At 37.0% G+C, this 17295-nt stretch overlaps 1 protein-coding gene and 1 non-coding gene across 2 annotated transcripts; both read right to left on the reverse strand.

Annotated features, from left to right (window-relative positions):
• Nucleotides 1-299: 299 nt before the first annotated feature.
• On the reverse strand, nucleotides 300-13115 carry LOC133663252 (SOSS complex subunit B2-like). The gene is made up of 6 exons (XM_062067600.1): nucleotides 12453-13115; nucleotides 12175-12313; nucleotides 9648-9719; nucleotides 5643-5727; nucleotides 3634-3703; nucleotides 300-1040 (listed from the first exon to the last, which is right to left on the reverse strand). The coding sequence occupies exons 1-6, from the start codon at nucleotides 12544-12546 to the stop codon at nucleotides 814-816; spliced, it is 687 nt and encodes a 228-aa protein (XP_061923584.1). The 5' UTR covers nucleotides 12547-13115; the 3' UTR covers nucleotides 300-813.
• A 2232-nt stretch (nucleotides 13116-15347) lies between these two features.
• On the reverse strand, nucleotides 15348-15429 carry trnas-cga (transfer RNA serine (anticodon CGA)). Its single transcript has one exon. It is a non-coding gene; the product is annotated as a tRNA-Ser (tRNA).
• Between the last annotated feature and the right edge of the window lie 1866 nt (nucleotides 15430-17295).

Raw genomic sequence — 17295 nt, forward strand, 5'->3', positions numbered from 1 at the left:
TCTCTCATTTCTAAAAGGCTTGACAAACTTGGGGGTTTAAACGAAATACGGATTCTACTGTGTGATGTGATTTACCGGCACCCCCGCTTTAAATTGTACCTTTTTCCAAGCAAGAAGAAATGGGGCAACATTGAAAGATGTGGAGGTGCTTGGTGCAACAAAGGATATGTAGAAAGGGCGAGGGGGTAGGGGGCACTTGTAGTGTGCAACACATTGCTTAAAATGGAACTTGAAGCACACACTTGGTTACGTGTCGACTTCCACGGGAAACAAAGGGTTATAGACAAAACAAGCGTGGCACAACCTTTGTTTAATTTATTCACTGAACTGTATCGCCCATCTTGAAGTGGTCCCGCTTCTCATGAAAGGTACAACCGCGGCATGACAAAATGCGGGGGGGGGGGGGGGGAACTGCTTTGCCTTTTGTAAAAAAATCTCCAAGTATACATCAACGCTTCCACAGTCAATTCAGATTTGAAGTGAAAAAAAAAAGTTTTTTTCATCAGCACTCAGTCTTCTGCACTATAATTTTCACAAACTTAAGGCCCTTTTCCCCCCCACTAAAAAGCAGAAATATCCTGATTTCAACGACAGCCGAGTTTTCTCCGCTTTGAAGTGAAGAGGAGAAAGTGCAGCGAGTGTTCAAGTAGGCGATTTTTGTAAATGGCACAGAAGTGACAAGTAGGGGCAGAGGACTGACACTTCCAAGTGATCTGGGACACGTCTTTGCACAGCTAATCTGCAACCTGCAGCTACTCTAACCTGACTGTGCCGGCCCATGTTGAGGTGGAGGAGGAGGAATCCAAGCCCCTTTCATCTTTTGGCACGACGTGGGTCCCTGCCGTTGCTAATGTTAAGTGAAGACTTCGCTGCGGTTTGAGGTCCGGCGACAGAAGCCGGAGGAGCACCGTTGCCGGGCGAGCGGCCGTTTGCTCGCCCAACGCTCCCAAACGCAGAGTCACGGGGAGCCCCTGGCGCTGGGCCGCCGCTGCCATTGTTGTTGTTGTTAGTGGGAGCAAACTGTGACAAGGAACCGTTACCTGTGGTAGAGAAAACAATATTTTTGAATGTTTCATCCCTTACAAAAAATATATCCAAAATAAATCACAATTCTCTGCATGCACACAGATGACATGGATGGTATCAAAGTAAGGGAGACTGGAGATTAGGGCTGTGAAAATTGGGCACCACACGATTCGATTCACAATTGATTCTTGATTAAAATTCCAAACTTTTTTTTTTTTTTTAAAACATTGGATTCCAGTTCTATGATTAACTACATTTCTCCAGTAAAAATATAAACAGCTGTGATAAATGTCTGCATTACTTAAAAGAAAACTGATTTTGTTTAGTAAAATTCTACCCAATAAAGTCAAATACAAATAAGGCAACAAGAGAAGTATCCAACACTTCCTTTTTTTCAAGTAAATCTGTACAGCAGATATGATCATCTACATCAGGGGTCCCCAAACTTTGAGTCGGGGGCCGCATTGGGTTAAAAAAATTTGGCCGGGGGCTGTGTGTGTGTGTGTTCTGGCAATGCTTACTTAATGGGGACATCGCTCTGTTTACACAGTCACCTTTAGGGGACCTCTGACGGTATGGGGACAAAAAAACAGGTCCCCTAAAAGGGAAACCTTTTTAAATAATAGTCAGATCCATTCTGAAGATGCTTAAGTGATTTTTAAGCTTTGGCCCATAAAACATGCTTACTGGTTAGTTTGAGTGTGAGACATTTGCACAACAGCCCCCTCATCGGGCTGTAGCTGGTACTGCACTCGCTGCTCTGCTCACACTTCTTCCGTGTAAGCTGTAGTGCTGTATTATGAGGATCATGTCATATTTAATTTGAACTTTTTTATTTTTTATTATTAGATGGTCCTCAGTAGTCACGTACAAATTTGTGTGAATTATGCAAAATTATTTAAATATGGTCCCCATGAACCATATTAACTCTTTTTCCCCAGGGTCCGCAGTAAAAATGATCAGCACATGACTTCATCAATCCAGAGATTTAAAGACGTGTATGAGCTAACTGGGCAGTGGCCATTTTACCTAATTTTTTTTATGCCTCCACAACCTGTAGAAAGGGTGGTCCCCACAAGTGATGATCAAAAACTTGGTCCCCATTCCAAATTGTATCTAATTTTTTTTATGCCTCCACAACCTGTAGAAAGGGTGGTCCCCACAAGTGATGATCAAAAACGTGGTCCCCATTCCAAATTTTACCTAATTTTTTTTATGCCTCCACAACCTGTAGAAAGGGTGGTCCCCACAAGTGATGATCAAAAACTTGGTCCCCATTCCAAATGATGACTTAATGTGTGTGTGTGTGTGTGTGTGTGTGTGTGTGTGTGTGTGTGTGTGTGTGTGTGTGTGTGTGTGTGTGTGTGTGTGTGTGTGTGTGTGTGTGTGTGTGTGTGTGTGTGTGTGAGCGCGCACTTGCCGCACGCTCGCCCAACACTGCGGCGCGATGATGTCACGTTATCGATGGGAAAATGCATTTTTAGACAATATGATTTACTTGACCGACTAAGAGACCCCGAGAGTAACAAGCAGTAGAAAATGGATTAGAAAGGACAGATTTAAAAAAAAACAATAATTAAAAATGAATACATTTTCCTGTAACTTGGGACTTCCCGCAGGCCGGATTTTGGACGCGGGCGGGCCGTAGTTTGGGGACCCCTGATATACATCAACAAAATGTTATTTTTTTTAATCAATGTTTGTTTTTAATCGATTAACAATTGTTACAAATAAGAGTCACGATTCATTCAACAATTATTTATTTTTTTACACCTGTAAAGATGTGAAAATTATATTTTATGAAATTAATAATGACCAGTGTTTATAAAATAACTTTAAAAAAGTAATTAGTTACTTTGCCAAAAAAGTAATTTAATTACTCTTTGATAAATGTAATTAGTGGTGGAAGTAATTGCATTACTTTAAATATCTGGCATGTGCAGTTGAGATGTTTAATGAGACCAGAGTGTGTATGGGCCTTCTGCCAAATGACAACGCTCAGACAGAGCAGCTCGGCTGTGTTTGTTAGCTCAGACTCGCAGTTTGCTGGCAGTTACAGCAGCTCTGGTAAAAAATTTCAATAGATTGTGTTTATAAAGTTAATAAAGAGATTGACTGTCTTTCAATAGCTGTAGTCTCCTTGTCCACAAATGGGGTATTGTAGGATTGGAAGGTAGTCACTTCAATCATTGATTTGTTGTTCATTACTCCCTCGAAGTAGTAGTGTGTGTGTGTGTGTGTGTGTGCAAGTACTTGTATGTTGTTTACTGTGGGATGTTGCCTCCTAGTTGATATCAAGTTCATTTCAGTGTGGTGCTGGTTGTTGCTTTAATCAGTACAAAGATATTTCCGGCTTTGAACTTGCTGTGCTGGTAACATAACGGCATTATTCTGAAAACTGATAATGACATATGCTGCTCTCAGGCTACTTGCCTGTCTTCCACATGTGGCTGGATTTGTCTTCTGTATTACTGTAACTATGTCAACTGATAAAAATGAGCAATATTACGTAGAGTATTGTTGGTGTTTCTATTATAACATGTTTAGCAGCAATGATTCATGCAAGTGGAAGTATATTAAAAAAACAAACACACCAAAAAAACGTACCTGGTGCAGGAGTTGTACCTGAATTCTGATTGGGCGGAGAGTTTCCCCTCTGATTCTGGTCAGGTTTACCCTGTTTGCAAACAACAAAACATATTAACGAGTTGTCAAATAATTTCTTTAAATCGGATGAATCACACTTTTGAAATTGTTTTACATGTAAGTTATTACTTGACTGCATAATTAAAAATAACTGACAATATAGTTCTAATAACCGTCAAAGTCTCCACACTCATCTATACATTGACCTGATCACTGACCGTATTACAACACTCAGCGGTTAAAGAAAAGTAACATGTAGAGTCATAATTAATTACATGATTAATCTGCATTGTGATTAATCACATGAGTTAACTCGTTATTTTCGACCGCCCTAATTTTAACATGTGGTGCATAGGCAACCTCTTGTACCTGAATTAAACCCTCTGATACTAAACACCAGGATTTTCCAAGTATTAGCAGGCTGAAATGTATATGCTTATTGAATTGGTTTTGTACTAAAAGCGAGGAACCGTACTGCATGTAAAAAATTCACACAAAAGACTTAGTTTAAAAAAAAAAAACTTGATTATGTCAGAACAGAAGAGAAGTTTGTCCTCCATTGTGGGTAAAGTGCACTGCAGTAGGACTCATGTGTTTTATGTTATAGAGTGCCTCTGTGGGGACATGTTCTTATAAATAGTCCGCTTTGTATGTTCCATTTTCTTCCACCGAAGGGCAGCATACAGAAAAATCCCAAGGATGGGGAAATTTGATATTTGTAATTGTGTATGCTGGGCTACTTAAAGAAACCTTGCATAGTTAAAATGTGCCTCCAATAAGGCTCCAATAATTGTAAACCAATGCAATTTTATTGTCAGAATGTCATCAAGCAACATTTTTAAATCTTTTACTTGAATGCATGTTATTTATTAGCACAAAACTCAATAACAGTTTAGTTTAAATTTTCCTGAGGGAACTCTCCTGAAGGAATCAATAAAGTACTATCTATCTATCTATCTAAAATTCTTTCAGGCTGTATTTTTGGAGTGAAATTTGCGAGCGAGCACAAAAGTATTGATCGGATCACTGACCATATAACGGTAAAGGAAAAAAAAATTGTACGGTCAAAATAAATTGCATGATTAATCAATCTGTGTTCATGATTAATGCGATAATTTTTTGTGATTATTCACCCGAGTATTAACCCTTTAATTTTGACAGTCCCAGTTAAAATGCTACTAACGTGGAGGAATAGAAGTTTGAATACACAAATATTTTTTAGGTTCCTGAAATATATACCTTCAAGGTAACTAGTTTGGAAGTATGAACTTGAAAACTATTAATCCATGGATTGAGTCCTTCCTTACCCAATTAAATTTCTAATGTGCCAATAAAGCTACTAAAAATTTAGGGTTTTTCTAAAGTTAGGATCAGGCTTTCCAAATGTGTTCCATTTGGAGACACTTGCCCTAAGACTCTGTACGAACAAAACTCCATGTCTTTCTGATAGTATTATCTTTCTGCACACTTTTGTCATTATTTGATCCAAAATGAAGACTGAAAACATTTTTTTCACAGAAACAATGCGCAGTTGATGCACAGTCCATGTTTTCTTTGACTTGTATCAGCTGGTCAAATACTGTGAGGCTTTGAAGAGGGGTTGACCTCATGGTTTTTTTTCTAGGCCTAGTCTAATATTTGTGGTCGGGGAGCCTGCTGTTACAATTGTATCCTGAAATAATCACTGCCAGCCAAATCTTAGCGAATTACGCTTTTAAATGATGTGGAACGTGTCTATTACAAATGTTTGCAGAAATTTAGGAAATTCAAAAAGTTCAAATTATTCCTAACACTGTACTTATGTAATAACTAACAATGTATCTTATTAATGAATGAACTTTTTTTTTTTTAAACAATATGCAGAGGGTTTAAAAAGGGCAAAAGAAAATTGCAGCCTCACCGCACTTTGGACACCAACGCACTAATGGTTTGCGTATTCTGATGATATCAAATGTGATCTGACCACTTACCGATTTATTTTGCTGGTTTGCTTGGGCAATCAGCTCCGCATTTGGCTCACTAAAATTGGGCACTTCTGAATACACCATACAAAACCTGAAGGACATAAAACATATTTCAACATAGTAAAACCTTATATACAAACTTTATTTAACAGTTGTTTACTTTCTGTCTGCTACAAAATCACAAGTTATCTATTTATTGTTCATATCTTTGTAAGGTGATAAACTTACAAAATGCAAAAGGGATCCATCAATTTGCGGAAATACATGTATCAAGGTAATGTTCAGAAACAGTTAAAAGCGATAAACAACTGTACATGGTTATGGATGTATGTATGTGTATAGTACAGCGCATCCTCAAAGTATTCACAACGCTTCACTTTTTCCACATTGTGTTATGTTACAGGCTTACTCCAAAACGGAATAAATTCATTTTCGTCCTCAAAATTCTCCATACAATATCTTATAATGACAATGTGAGGTTTGTATATTTATTAAAAAAATACAATAAAAAAAATCACAGCCTTTGCTCAATGCTTTGTTGATGTACTTTTTGCAGTAATTCCAGGGCTGAACAATTAATCAAATTTTAATCATGATCACAATTTTGGCCGCTACGATTAAATGAGGGTGATTGTCAACGATATTAACCATTAAAAAATAGGCTCCACTGCATTTCAAACCAAGCAGGTTCACAACCATCAGTCGGCCAGCCACCAGGGGGCGACCGATAGACAGTGGACTCATGTGAGAGCCAGTAAGAGAAGTGACAGGTGAAGGTAGATCAGCCAATAGTGCCAAAAATTATGAGGAAAAATAAATGCATTACTACATCAGTGCCCTCCTCTCCTGCAGAGTTAACCACAGGGTACCAACAGGCACGCATTTTAACCCCCGAAACACGACCGCACGCCTCGCCGTTGTCTAGCGCTCGTTTTCCAGAGCCCGGAAATCCTCCCGTGCGGATGAACCAAAAAGAAACAACGCCAACGAGTTGCACTGCAAAGCTGCGTTGGTGTGCACAAATTATCGAGTTGCGGTGACACATTAGGCATTAACAACACTTCTTTTCTCAACCGACATCGCTTGAGCGCCTTGGAAAGCTGGTTGCTAACAGAGCGGGCCACCTGCCCCGACGAACAGCTACAAAAGCAGGGTTGCCCAAAATAAAGACTACCATAACATCAACCGTACACTGAGGGACCCTGTACCCATCCACCTCTCAAAGATTTGCCAAAATGACAGACGTAATAGCGTTTTATTTGGCTAAAGACATACAGTATGTCCTATATATACCGTGAGCAGTAAAATTAATGTGTTCCTTTGTAGGTATCTTTCGTGCATGATCTTATTTTTTTTTCACTTGTCTGCACTTTATGATCACACTCTGCAATGGCGTATTTATTTTAATTAGCCCTTTGTGTTTTGTACATGTTATTTAATATTAATATATCTTTTTTTTATAATTTCATTTTAAAATGAAAGCCAAATTTACATAATGTTTAAAATAGAAAGTGCAACAAATGTTTTATTAACAGTAAGTGATCGTAATTAATAATCGTGATTTCAATATTGGTGAAAATAATCACCATCAATCGATTATTATTTTGGTCATAATCGTGCAGCCTTTTTGAATACGATGCCACAAGCTTGGCACACCTATCTATGGGCAGTTTTTCCTATTCCTCTTTGCAGCACCTGGCAAACTCCATTAGGTCGTATGGGATTTCTCTCAGCAAAGGCTGTGAATACTTATGTATGTGGGATTTTTTTATTTTAAATACATTTGCAAAAGTAAAAAAAATACTTTTCACATAGTCATTATGGGGTATTGTGTGAACAATTTTGAGAACAAAAATAAATATTCAATTTTGGAATAAGGCTCTAAGATAACAAAATATGGAAAAAGTGAAGCGCTGTGATTACTTCCCGGATGCACTGTACCTCAAAGTGCCAAGTATCACCGCCGATAATCTGTCGATTTCTAGATTTTAGGCCACTATCGCCAATCCCTTCTCCCATGGTTACTATAGCTTTGCCCTCCATACCCTGTGTATTTTTCAGGGCTGTTAGCACCCTACACCCTCGCTGGCAAGACTACATTTCCTGAAATTGGGTGCATTTCTACAGGTATATATAGTCATCTGCAAAAGAGGCGTAAATCTTCCTTCAAAAAGCAGATACGAGCAAAAAAAAATCTAATTATGCCATGGAATAGATTTGTATACTTTATAAAAGAAAGATGTGTCTCGTGATATCAAGAATTATGCCGGTCGCGTTCCCAGACATCTCAAACTATTGTGCTCCAGACGCCATTTTACACGGCAAAACAGATGTAAACTTGGAAAAGCATGGATGTCTACAAATTCTTTATGTGATGCTGCATCAGGGAAATTGGTATCAAGACTCTCCCAGATAAATATGCATCGTTTTTGCTCGGGTAAGGTTGCATTTCATGATTTAACTTTGCGTCTACTGCCAAGTTTGTTGTTGCATGGGTAGTTTACGAGTGGCGTGTTTTCCCCCGAATTCATCAAAATATAACTATATAAGTCAACATTGTGTATGTGCTAAAAGCTTCATTTATGATTGTTGCCTTTGGTAAAAGCTTAACTCTTTCAGGTTTTGCTCACATTACCTTTCTTGGATTTAGACTCGCCTAATTAGTATTTTGTAGCAAACACGTGTTTAAGAAATTCAAATATCAAGATTATACTTCAAATGGAAATAATAAACGTTAAGTATGTCAAACAAACCTTTAACGAAGTGATCACAGCAAATGTATGCATTCCTCGACTCTGCTCCCTTGTAATGGAGTGTGAGCTGCTTTTCTCGTCGTCGTCTCGTAAAATCTTGCACCCTTTCGCCCCTTTTTCATTACCTCTCGAGGACCTCTGATGGAACGTTTATCCTTTTCACGATTTGAACGGTTCGTACAGCCGAAAACACAGGCATAGGGCATTTTTCCTTAGAGAAAGGCTACCATATTTTCCGGACAATAGGGCGCACCAGATTATAAGGCGCACTGCCGATGAATGGTTTAGTTTTGTTCTAATAACTAAAGTTCCTTAGGTGAATAATATAAACTCACTACACCGGTATGTTTTAGCGCTTTAATGGCGAGTTTACTGACATATATAAGTAAGATCTTGTACACTACTTTATATTAGAAATGGCAACAGCGGAGGATGAATGTCACATAACAAGAAGATCGAGAAAAAGAAGCCTATCGGCTACGTTGTCGATACGGACTACAAAGGGGGACGCGCACAATTTTTCAGGATTTCTGAAGACCCCAAATACAGATCAGCAGGTACCAGAAGGTAAGAAAACTTGCTTTTGCATAATATTGCGAAACAACGCCAGATAATATGTCTTACCTTATACTCACACCATAATAATACTCGTATGGTTAATGCGCCGACAATCTACCAAGCGGAGCGGCTTCATAGCTTACCAAAGTCGTATTAAAACACTTTGATAGATTTTTGAGCGCCGTGTGTAATGTTCTATATTTTCAATGGAACATATAAAATGTTGGTGTTTACTTCAGTGATATTGCCATCATACCCCTTCCCTTGTATCTCCAATGTTTGACTGCCATCTGCTGGTCACACTTATTACACCATGTACCTGTACCAAATAAAATTGCTCCGAGGTCCGTGAGCAAAACCAGAATTATTCCGTACATTAGGCGGGTTATTAGGCGCACTGTCGAGTTTCGAGAAAAAAAAAGGCTTTTAAGTGCGGCCTTTAGTCTGGAAAATACGGTAAATTGCGCATACTACCCATTGAAAACAGACCTAGCTTGACAACCACACGTATTTAGTGGGCTGGACATGAGCCGAACGTGACGTCAATAATAACCCCACCACAGACAATAATGATGCACATCGCAAACCACCTTGATCTGAGCGGGCACAAGCTACTATTGCAATGGAGATAAGTAGGTTTAGCAAGATTGTCGCCTAGCTTATTATTGCAACCTAAAAAATTTACGCCAGGGTAACTCACTCTCCAATTTTTTGTAGATCACCACCTCTTCCAGTGTAAAGTGTCAGGCAGCCTTTCCATATCGAAGCATATCTAGGACAGAATTAGTCACATTATATGTAACAAGCAATACAATGGCATTTAACTTCAAGATGGGTCATAACCACCTGCTCAAAGTGCGTACAGCAGGGGTCCCCAACCTTTTTTGCATCACAGACCAGTTTAATGTAGGCATTATTTTCAGGGACCAGCTTTCCACTTGTGCCAGATAAATACAGCAAAAATAAGTGCATGAAAAACACAACTCACTATAACGCTGATTTAAAGTTAAAGTACCAATGATTGTCACACAAACACACTAGGTGTGGCGAAATTATTCTCTGCATTTGACCCATCACCCTTGATCATCCCCTGGGAGGAGAGGGGAGCAGTGAGCAGCAGCGGTGGCCACGCCCAGGAATATTTTTTGGTGATTCAACCCCCAATTCCAACCCTTGATGCGGAGTGTCAAGCAGGGAGGTAATGGGTTCCATTTGAATACTCTCTGGTATGACTCGGCCGGGGTTTGAACTCAACCTACCGATCTCAGGGCGGACACTCTAACCACAAGGCCACTGAGTAGGTCTAGGTGCGTGTTCCTTTAAGAAGGCCGACCTGCCATGGATCTCCACTCGGAGGTAATGTTCAAAATCAGTGCCTCTATTTGCTGAAAGTCACTAAAAAAAGCTGTAACTTTAACAATTTTCGGCTTTTTCCCCCACATTTTGGTCTGTTGCGGCCCGGTTGAGCTTTTGGCCTTATTTAGGCCTTCACTACCGCTGCGAGTCGGTAATGTGTTAATAATTTCACACATAAGTCGCTCCTGAGTATAAGTCGTACCCCCGGCCAAACTATGAAAAAAACTACGACTTGTAGTCCGAAAAATACAGTAATAGTCTCCTTTTCAGGTGAAAGAGGACGCTTAAGGCACGCCCTTAATATTGTTGCATAGGTAGAATTCGGGAGAATGGTTGCCCCGGCAGATTTTCGGGAGGGGCACTGAAATTCGGGAGTCTCCCGGGAAAATCGGGACGGTTGGCACGTTTGTGATGGATGTATTGTATTTTTCGGACTATAAGTCGCAGTTTTTTTCATTGTTTGGCTGGGGGTGCGACTTATGTGTGAAGTTATTAACACATTACCGTAAAACATCAAATAATATTATTTAGCTCATTCACGTAAGAGACTAGACGTATAAGATTTCATCGGATTTAGCGATAAGGGGGGCAGATTGTTTTGTAAACGTATAGCATGTTCTATATGTTATAGTTATTTGAACGACTCTTACCATAATATGTTACGTTAACATAAGTAAGTTAGGTAAGGCTCCACTTTTTTAAAAACGCACTAGCTTGATGTTAATATACATTGACTGTGCTATTGACATGCTACTGATTAACATGAGTGATTTTAACTTTTTAATTTCAACACCTTCAAATTTGATAATAAAAACTACAACTAAGATACACGTTACAATCAAACAGCTGGTGCGTAATAAGTACAATACTTACAGTATTAACACTTTCTAGGGCGCAAACGACAGCAACAACCGAAATTATCAACACACCATAAACTAAACTATGCACTACTGCCATCTAATGTCTTGGACTTGCAACTTAGTGTCGTACCTGCAAGTTTGACTCAGAAAATTGACAATGGAACAAGATACAACAACTGGACAGCAGTTATCATAACCTTTTTTAAATGTTGCAATAAAAAAATTATACTTTATTATCAAAAACAATGAATAATTATTAACACATGCAAATATACCATAAATTGTTACCTGCATCGTATTGTTTCAATAGTGAAAGGTATCCATCCCTACTATGTGTCTTGTTGAGTACCGTATTTTTCGGACTATAAGTCGCAGTTTTTTTCATAGTTTGGCCGGGGGTGCGACTTATACTCAGGAGCGACTTATGTGAAATTATTAACAAATTACCGTAAAATATCAAATAATATTTAGCTCATTCACGTGAGAGACTAGACGTATAAGATTTCATGGGATTTAGCGATTAGGAGTGACAGATTGTTTGGTAAACGTATAGCATGTTCTATATGTTATAGTTATTTGAATGACTCTTACTATAATATGTTACGTTAACATACCAGGCACGTTCTCAGTTGGTTATTTATGCGTCATATAACGTACACTTATTCAGCCTGTTGTTCACTATTCTTTATTTATTTTAAATTGCATTTCAAATGTCTATTCTTGATGTTGGGTTTTATCAAATAAATGTCCCCAAAAAATGCGACTTATACTCCAGTGCGACTTATACATGTTTTTTTTCCTTCTTTATTATGCATTTTCGGCCGGTACGACTTATACTCCGGAGCAACTTATACTCCGAAAAATACAGTATGTGCGGCCCGGTACCAAATGTGTCACGGACCAGTACCGGTCCCCGGACCGGTAGTTGGGGACCGCTGGTGTACAGTATGTTGTAACACCTCACCACAGTTGTTAACACAGCCAAAAAAGTAATAAGTGACGCCACCTTACCCTCTGGTCAACTTGATGATGTCCCCTGGCTGAATTAGACTGCCCAGTTCATCCCAAACGGAGATAGCGATGCTCCCACTCTTGTCCGCCACCTTACACGATCGTACTTCGTGGCCATCTTTTGTTTTGGTGACTCGTCCTATGTGAACAAAAACAATAACAATAACATCATCAGACATATGTTTTGGAAAAAGCAAACCAAGCAATCAAGACGTCATCGCGTTAGCCTGCCTGTTTTTTTTAAGAAGTTCCTGCCAAAGGGGACAGACCTTACTTACCTATTTCCAAAACGATGAATACAATATTAAGGTTTTTCGATCCGGGCTTTACGTCTTTAAGTAAGAACAGTGCCTCGGTTGTTGGTGCGGCCATTGTCTGTGCGGGTACCTTCTTTGACACTTGCACGGCTAGCTTTACGCTGCAGTTTGAAGCTACATTAGCAGGAAGACGTCTGTTATTAAGACAGTTCCACAAATGTCTCTACACGCAAGGACTGCTTTCCTAAATGGCGAAGTCATACGTAAATTAAAACGATATAAGTCAACTTGATAACGCTAATGTTGCTAATGCTAGTTTGCTGAATGAGTTACTGAGCTAGCTCGTCGTTAGCTTCTTTTCTTTCGTTTTCGCGTCGAGTCTTTTGGCATATTTTTACTTATGACTGAAGTCAATTATGGATTGTGTCAGTATATATTAATTAGGTGAACAAAAAAACGGAATTATATGATATTATTAGGATAGGTGTAAGTATTGAATCTAGCCCTGTAGTGAGCGGGAGTAAACATTAAAGGGTAAATAGCAGGCTGAAAATTTAAAACTAACCTAGTGTTTTCTATTAAAGAGTATCCGACTGAAATGGACGGTAGTTATATATATTAAGTTAATAAAAACGAAAGTGAAGCGCTCTGCAAGTTTTAGTTGGCCGTTCTTTCAGCCATGCTTCAACTAGGAACTACGTCACTTCCGGCTGCCAGTCATTTATACATGACGGCCTGTTCCACCTCTCCCGACACACGGGGGGGTGTTTGGGTGGCGAAATGGTGTGTTCCTCGAACAGAAAGTTAATAAAGTTTTTGTTCCCTGTTTTTTTTTTAATTTTTATGTATTTATTTATTCGTTTGATAGGGAAATTATAATACAGGTACTGAGAAAACAGACCCTTTTTTTGTTTTTTTTTGCCCCCCCCTCCAATAACAACCAAAAAAAAATACAACAAAAATTAAAAAATTACAGAAAAATAATTCAAAAAATAAAAATACCATCTCCCACCCCCCGGTCTACATTCCAGTCACAGTGGGTAGCAATGTACTGCCTTCCTCTTCACCACAAGCAGATAGAGAATCACAATAACTGACTAAATGTCCTATAGTGTCTTTAATTTAGCTATGTAACTAAATTTGAATTATTTATGGAACTTGTGTGAGCCCATGGCTTTACACTTTGTTACATATATATACATTAAATTAGGGGTGTGGGAAAAAAATCGCGATTCTCACGTTGTGCGATTCAGAATCGATTCTCATTTAAAAAAAAATATATATATATATTTTTATTTTATTTATTTATTTTTTTCTCATAAGCTTGACAACACACCGTGCCCAATATTTTCCCAAAGATAAAATAAGTCATATTTTTGGTTCAGTTAATAGTTAAAACAAATTTGCATTATTGCAATCAGTTGATAAAACATTGTCCTTTACAATTATAAAAGCTTTTTACAAAAATCTACTACTCTGCTTGCGTGTCAGCAGACTGTGGTAGATCCTGCTGAAATCCTATGTATTGAATGAATAGAGAATCGTTTTGAATCGGGAAAAAAAATCGTTTTTGAATCGAGAATCGTGTTGAATTGAAAAAAAAGATTGATTTTGAATCGAATCGTGACCCCAAGAATCAATATTGAATCGAATCGTGGGACACCCAAAGATTTACAGCCCTAACATACATATATATATATATATATATATATACATATATATATATGAAAAAAAAATATATATATATATATATATATATATATATATATATATATATTTGCAAAAAAAATAATAGTATATATATATATATATATATATATATATATATATATATATATATATATATATATATATATATATATAGGTATATATATAGGTATATATACCTGTATATACCTGTATATATATATATATATATATTATATATATATATATATATATATATATATATATATATATATATATATATATATATATATATATATATATATATATATATATATATATATATATATATATATATATATATATATATATATATATATATATATATATATATATATATATATATATATATATATATATATATATTTAATTCTATTTTAGTTACTTTATCGAGTTTACGACCCCCTGGCGCTGTTTTGTACTGTTTTTGTACTGTTTCTGTACTTGTTTTGATTATTATTGTTTCTTTGCTTGTATGTAAATGTTAAAAAAGGTTTATAAAAAATAAATAAAAAAGTTAATTAAATATTAATTTAAATATAGTAGTAGTACAAACACTTATGTTAAATTTACATCACACTGGAGTTTTTGAAGAAAATAGTTTGTTTTTACCGCTGCTAGTCGCAGATAGCAAAATACCGCAAATAAATAGAGAGAGATGTTATAGTACCAAGGTTAGTCTTTTACTTTGTTTTTTTTTAGATTGAACAACAAACATACATTTATAATTCACACAAAAGTCAAGGCACTTTCAACACCAAGGAAATAAAACAAAAGCAAATACAGATAAAGTATTAAGTATTAATAAATAATAATAATACAAAATATGAAAAAAACAAGACAAAAAGGGCTAACTAAATCACTTTAAATGTATTTAACAAATATATAAATTTAAGGGCTTTTGTACTCATAATCATTCTCCAAGATTTGATTGATAATTGTAAACCATTAAGCCAATTAGAAAACGTAGGCCTTACTTTTATAAATCTACATTTATGTGGAAAGAATTTTGCCTGGAGCACAATAATGTTGACAAACATTTATATGTTACAGTCGTTTGTAAAAAAAAACGCCACATTTGATCTGTTTTATAGAGAATGGGAACATATCCACACCCTCGTTTCTATGATGTCCTCCCAAAAAGTGTAGTCTTTTAATTGTATACCTCAAATTGAAGCCCAGGAAAAATGACGTCACGAACAGGATTCGAACCTGTGCGGGGAAACCCCATTGGATTTCGAGTCCAACGCCTTAACCTCTCGGCCACCGTGACAGCTGCCTATTACCTACATTCACATGCTATTTTAAACTATATTACAAAGTAACGCGACATTACGTTGTATATATTGTATGTACGCTACCTATCATTAAGTATCATACTTTAAATGAAGCAGAAATATCGTTATCAGTTTATCTGAACGCGTAGTGCTGACGTAATGCGACACAGGGGGGAGACAAACGCCATGAAAACGTGTGCTGCCGTGAAGTGACGTTCAAGAAAATCAGTCATCACACTACCTAACATAAAATACGAAATGACGCCTCGTTTGTAGACATAATTGACGTGATTCAGTCATTTTGCAACATTGCCTGTGCATACAAACCCGGCCCCTGACATAAACGCTCAGTCATGAATCTTAATTTAAATGTAAACTCATTAGGTCTTCATTCAAATCCACTCTTCAAAGTGCTGGCAACATAATTATTTAAAATATTACAGAGTGTGCCTTTAAGAGTATTTGCATAACAAATACATTACCTGGACTGGGTCGAACTAGGATCAGGGTCGAATAACAAAATATGAATGGACTGAGATAACGTTGAAAACAGATGAATGCGTAGGCAAACACTTTAAACAACGTTGTGTAAAAAAAAAAAAAAAAAAGTAACTTATTTTCGGACCATCGGGCGCACCGGATTATAAGGCGCACTGCCGATGAGCGGGTCTAGTCAGGTCTATTTTCATACAAAAGGCGCACCGGATTATAAGGCGCATTAAAGGGGTCATATTATGATTTTTTTTCTAAATGTAAAACATTTCCTTGTTTACGTAACATGTAATGGTAGTTCTTTTGTCAAAATGTTGCATATATGTTTTACAGATCATCTTCAAGCCGCTTTCTGACAGTCGCTACCGGATGCGCCGTTTTGTGGGCTGTCTTATTTACGTGGCTCACCTTCGACAGTGTCTTCTCCCCGTCATCTTTGTTGTAGCGGTGTAGCGTGCAAGGACGGGAGTGGAAGAAGTGTCAAAAATTGAGCTAACTGTTTTTATGACTAAACATGTTCTACACCAAAAATCACTTCATATTCTTTACTGTTCCATAGTGTTACCCTATCTGAGTTATTGTGCAGAAATATGGGGAAATAACTACAAAAGTACACTTCATTCATTAAGGGTGTTACAAAAAAGATATAGAGAACATAGAAACCCTTTATTTATTGAATCAAAAATATTGAAATTACACGGCATAGTGAATTTGCAAACAGATACAATTATACACAAAGCAAACTATAACATGCTACCCAGGAATATACAACAATTCTTCTCAAAAAAAAGAGGAGAAATATAAGCTTAGAGAAAAATGTAATTTAAAACATTTGTATGCACGTACAACACTTAAGACCTTCAGTATATCAGTATGTGGAATTCAATTATGGAATGGATTAAGCAAAGAAATCAAACAATGTACTAATATGATCCACTTCAAGAAACTATTCAAACTTAAAGTGTTTACAAAGAACAAAGAAGAAGAACCATGATAAACATTCTGAATTTATTTCATCCAGACATTCATTGTCAAAATAATCTTAGTTATCTCACTATATGAAATATAACTTACTTCACCGAGTATTATTTATGTATTTATTTATTTTTATTGTGATTACTTATGGAGTATATTGTGAATAAATTGAGAACAGGAAGTGAACAAAAGTTTTAGCAACTGTTATGTAAAAGGGGTATGATTAAATAAGCTCTGCTTCTTCCTACTCCTTTTCGAACATGTTGAAAAGCGAAACTGGAAATTGTGATGTATCATGTTGTATGCTTGCATGTTCGAAATAAACACAAACTCAAACTCAAACTCAAACTCAAATACATTCAGACTTTACTTAAATCAATAACGGGCAGGATCTC

This window comes from Entelurus aequoreus, linkage group LG13, assembly GCF_033978785.1.
Source record: "Entelurus aequoreus isolate RoL-2023_Sb linkage group LG13, RoL_Eaeq_v1.1, whole genome shotgun sequence".
NCBI classification, from domain to species: domain Eukaryota; kingdom Metazoa; phylum Chordata; class Actinopteri; order Syngnathiformes; family Syngnathidae; genus Entelurus; species Entelurus aequoreus.

Bases quoted from the DNA above. Each gene is read 5' to 3' on its own strand.
- LOC133663252 (XM_062067600.1), bottom strand. From the start codon at position 12,546: ATGGCCGCACCAACAACCGAGGCACTGTTCTTACTTAAAGACGTAAAG. The intron at 9,720-12,174 runs GTAAGGTGGCGT...ATTCTGTCCTAG, and splicing joins ATCATCAAGTTGACCAGAGG to ATATGCTTCGATATGGAAAG. The intron at 3,704-5,642 runs GTAAGTGGTCAG...GTTTGCAAACAG, and splicing joins CAAACCAGCAAAATAAATCG to GGTAAACCTGACCAGAATCA.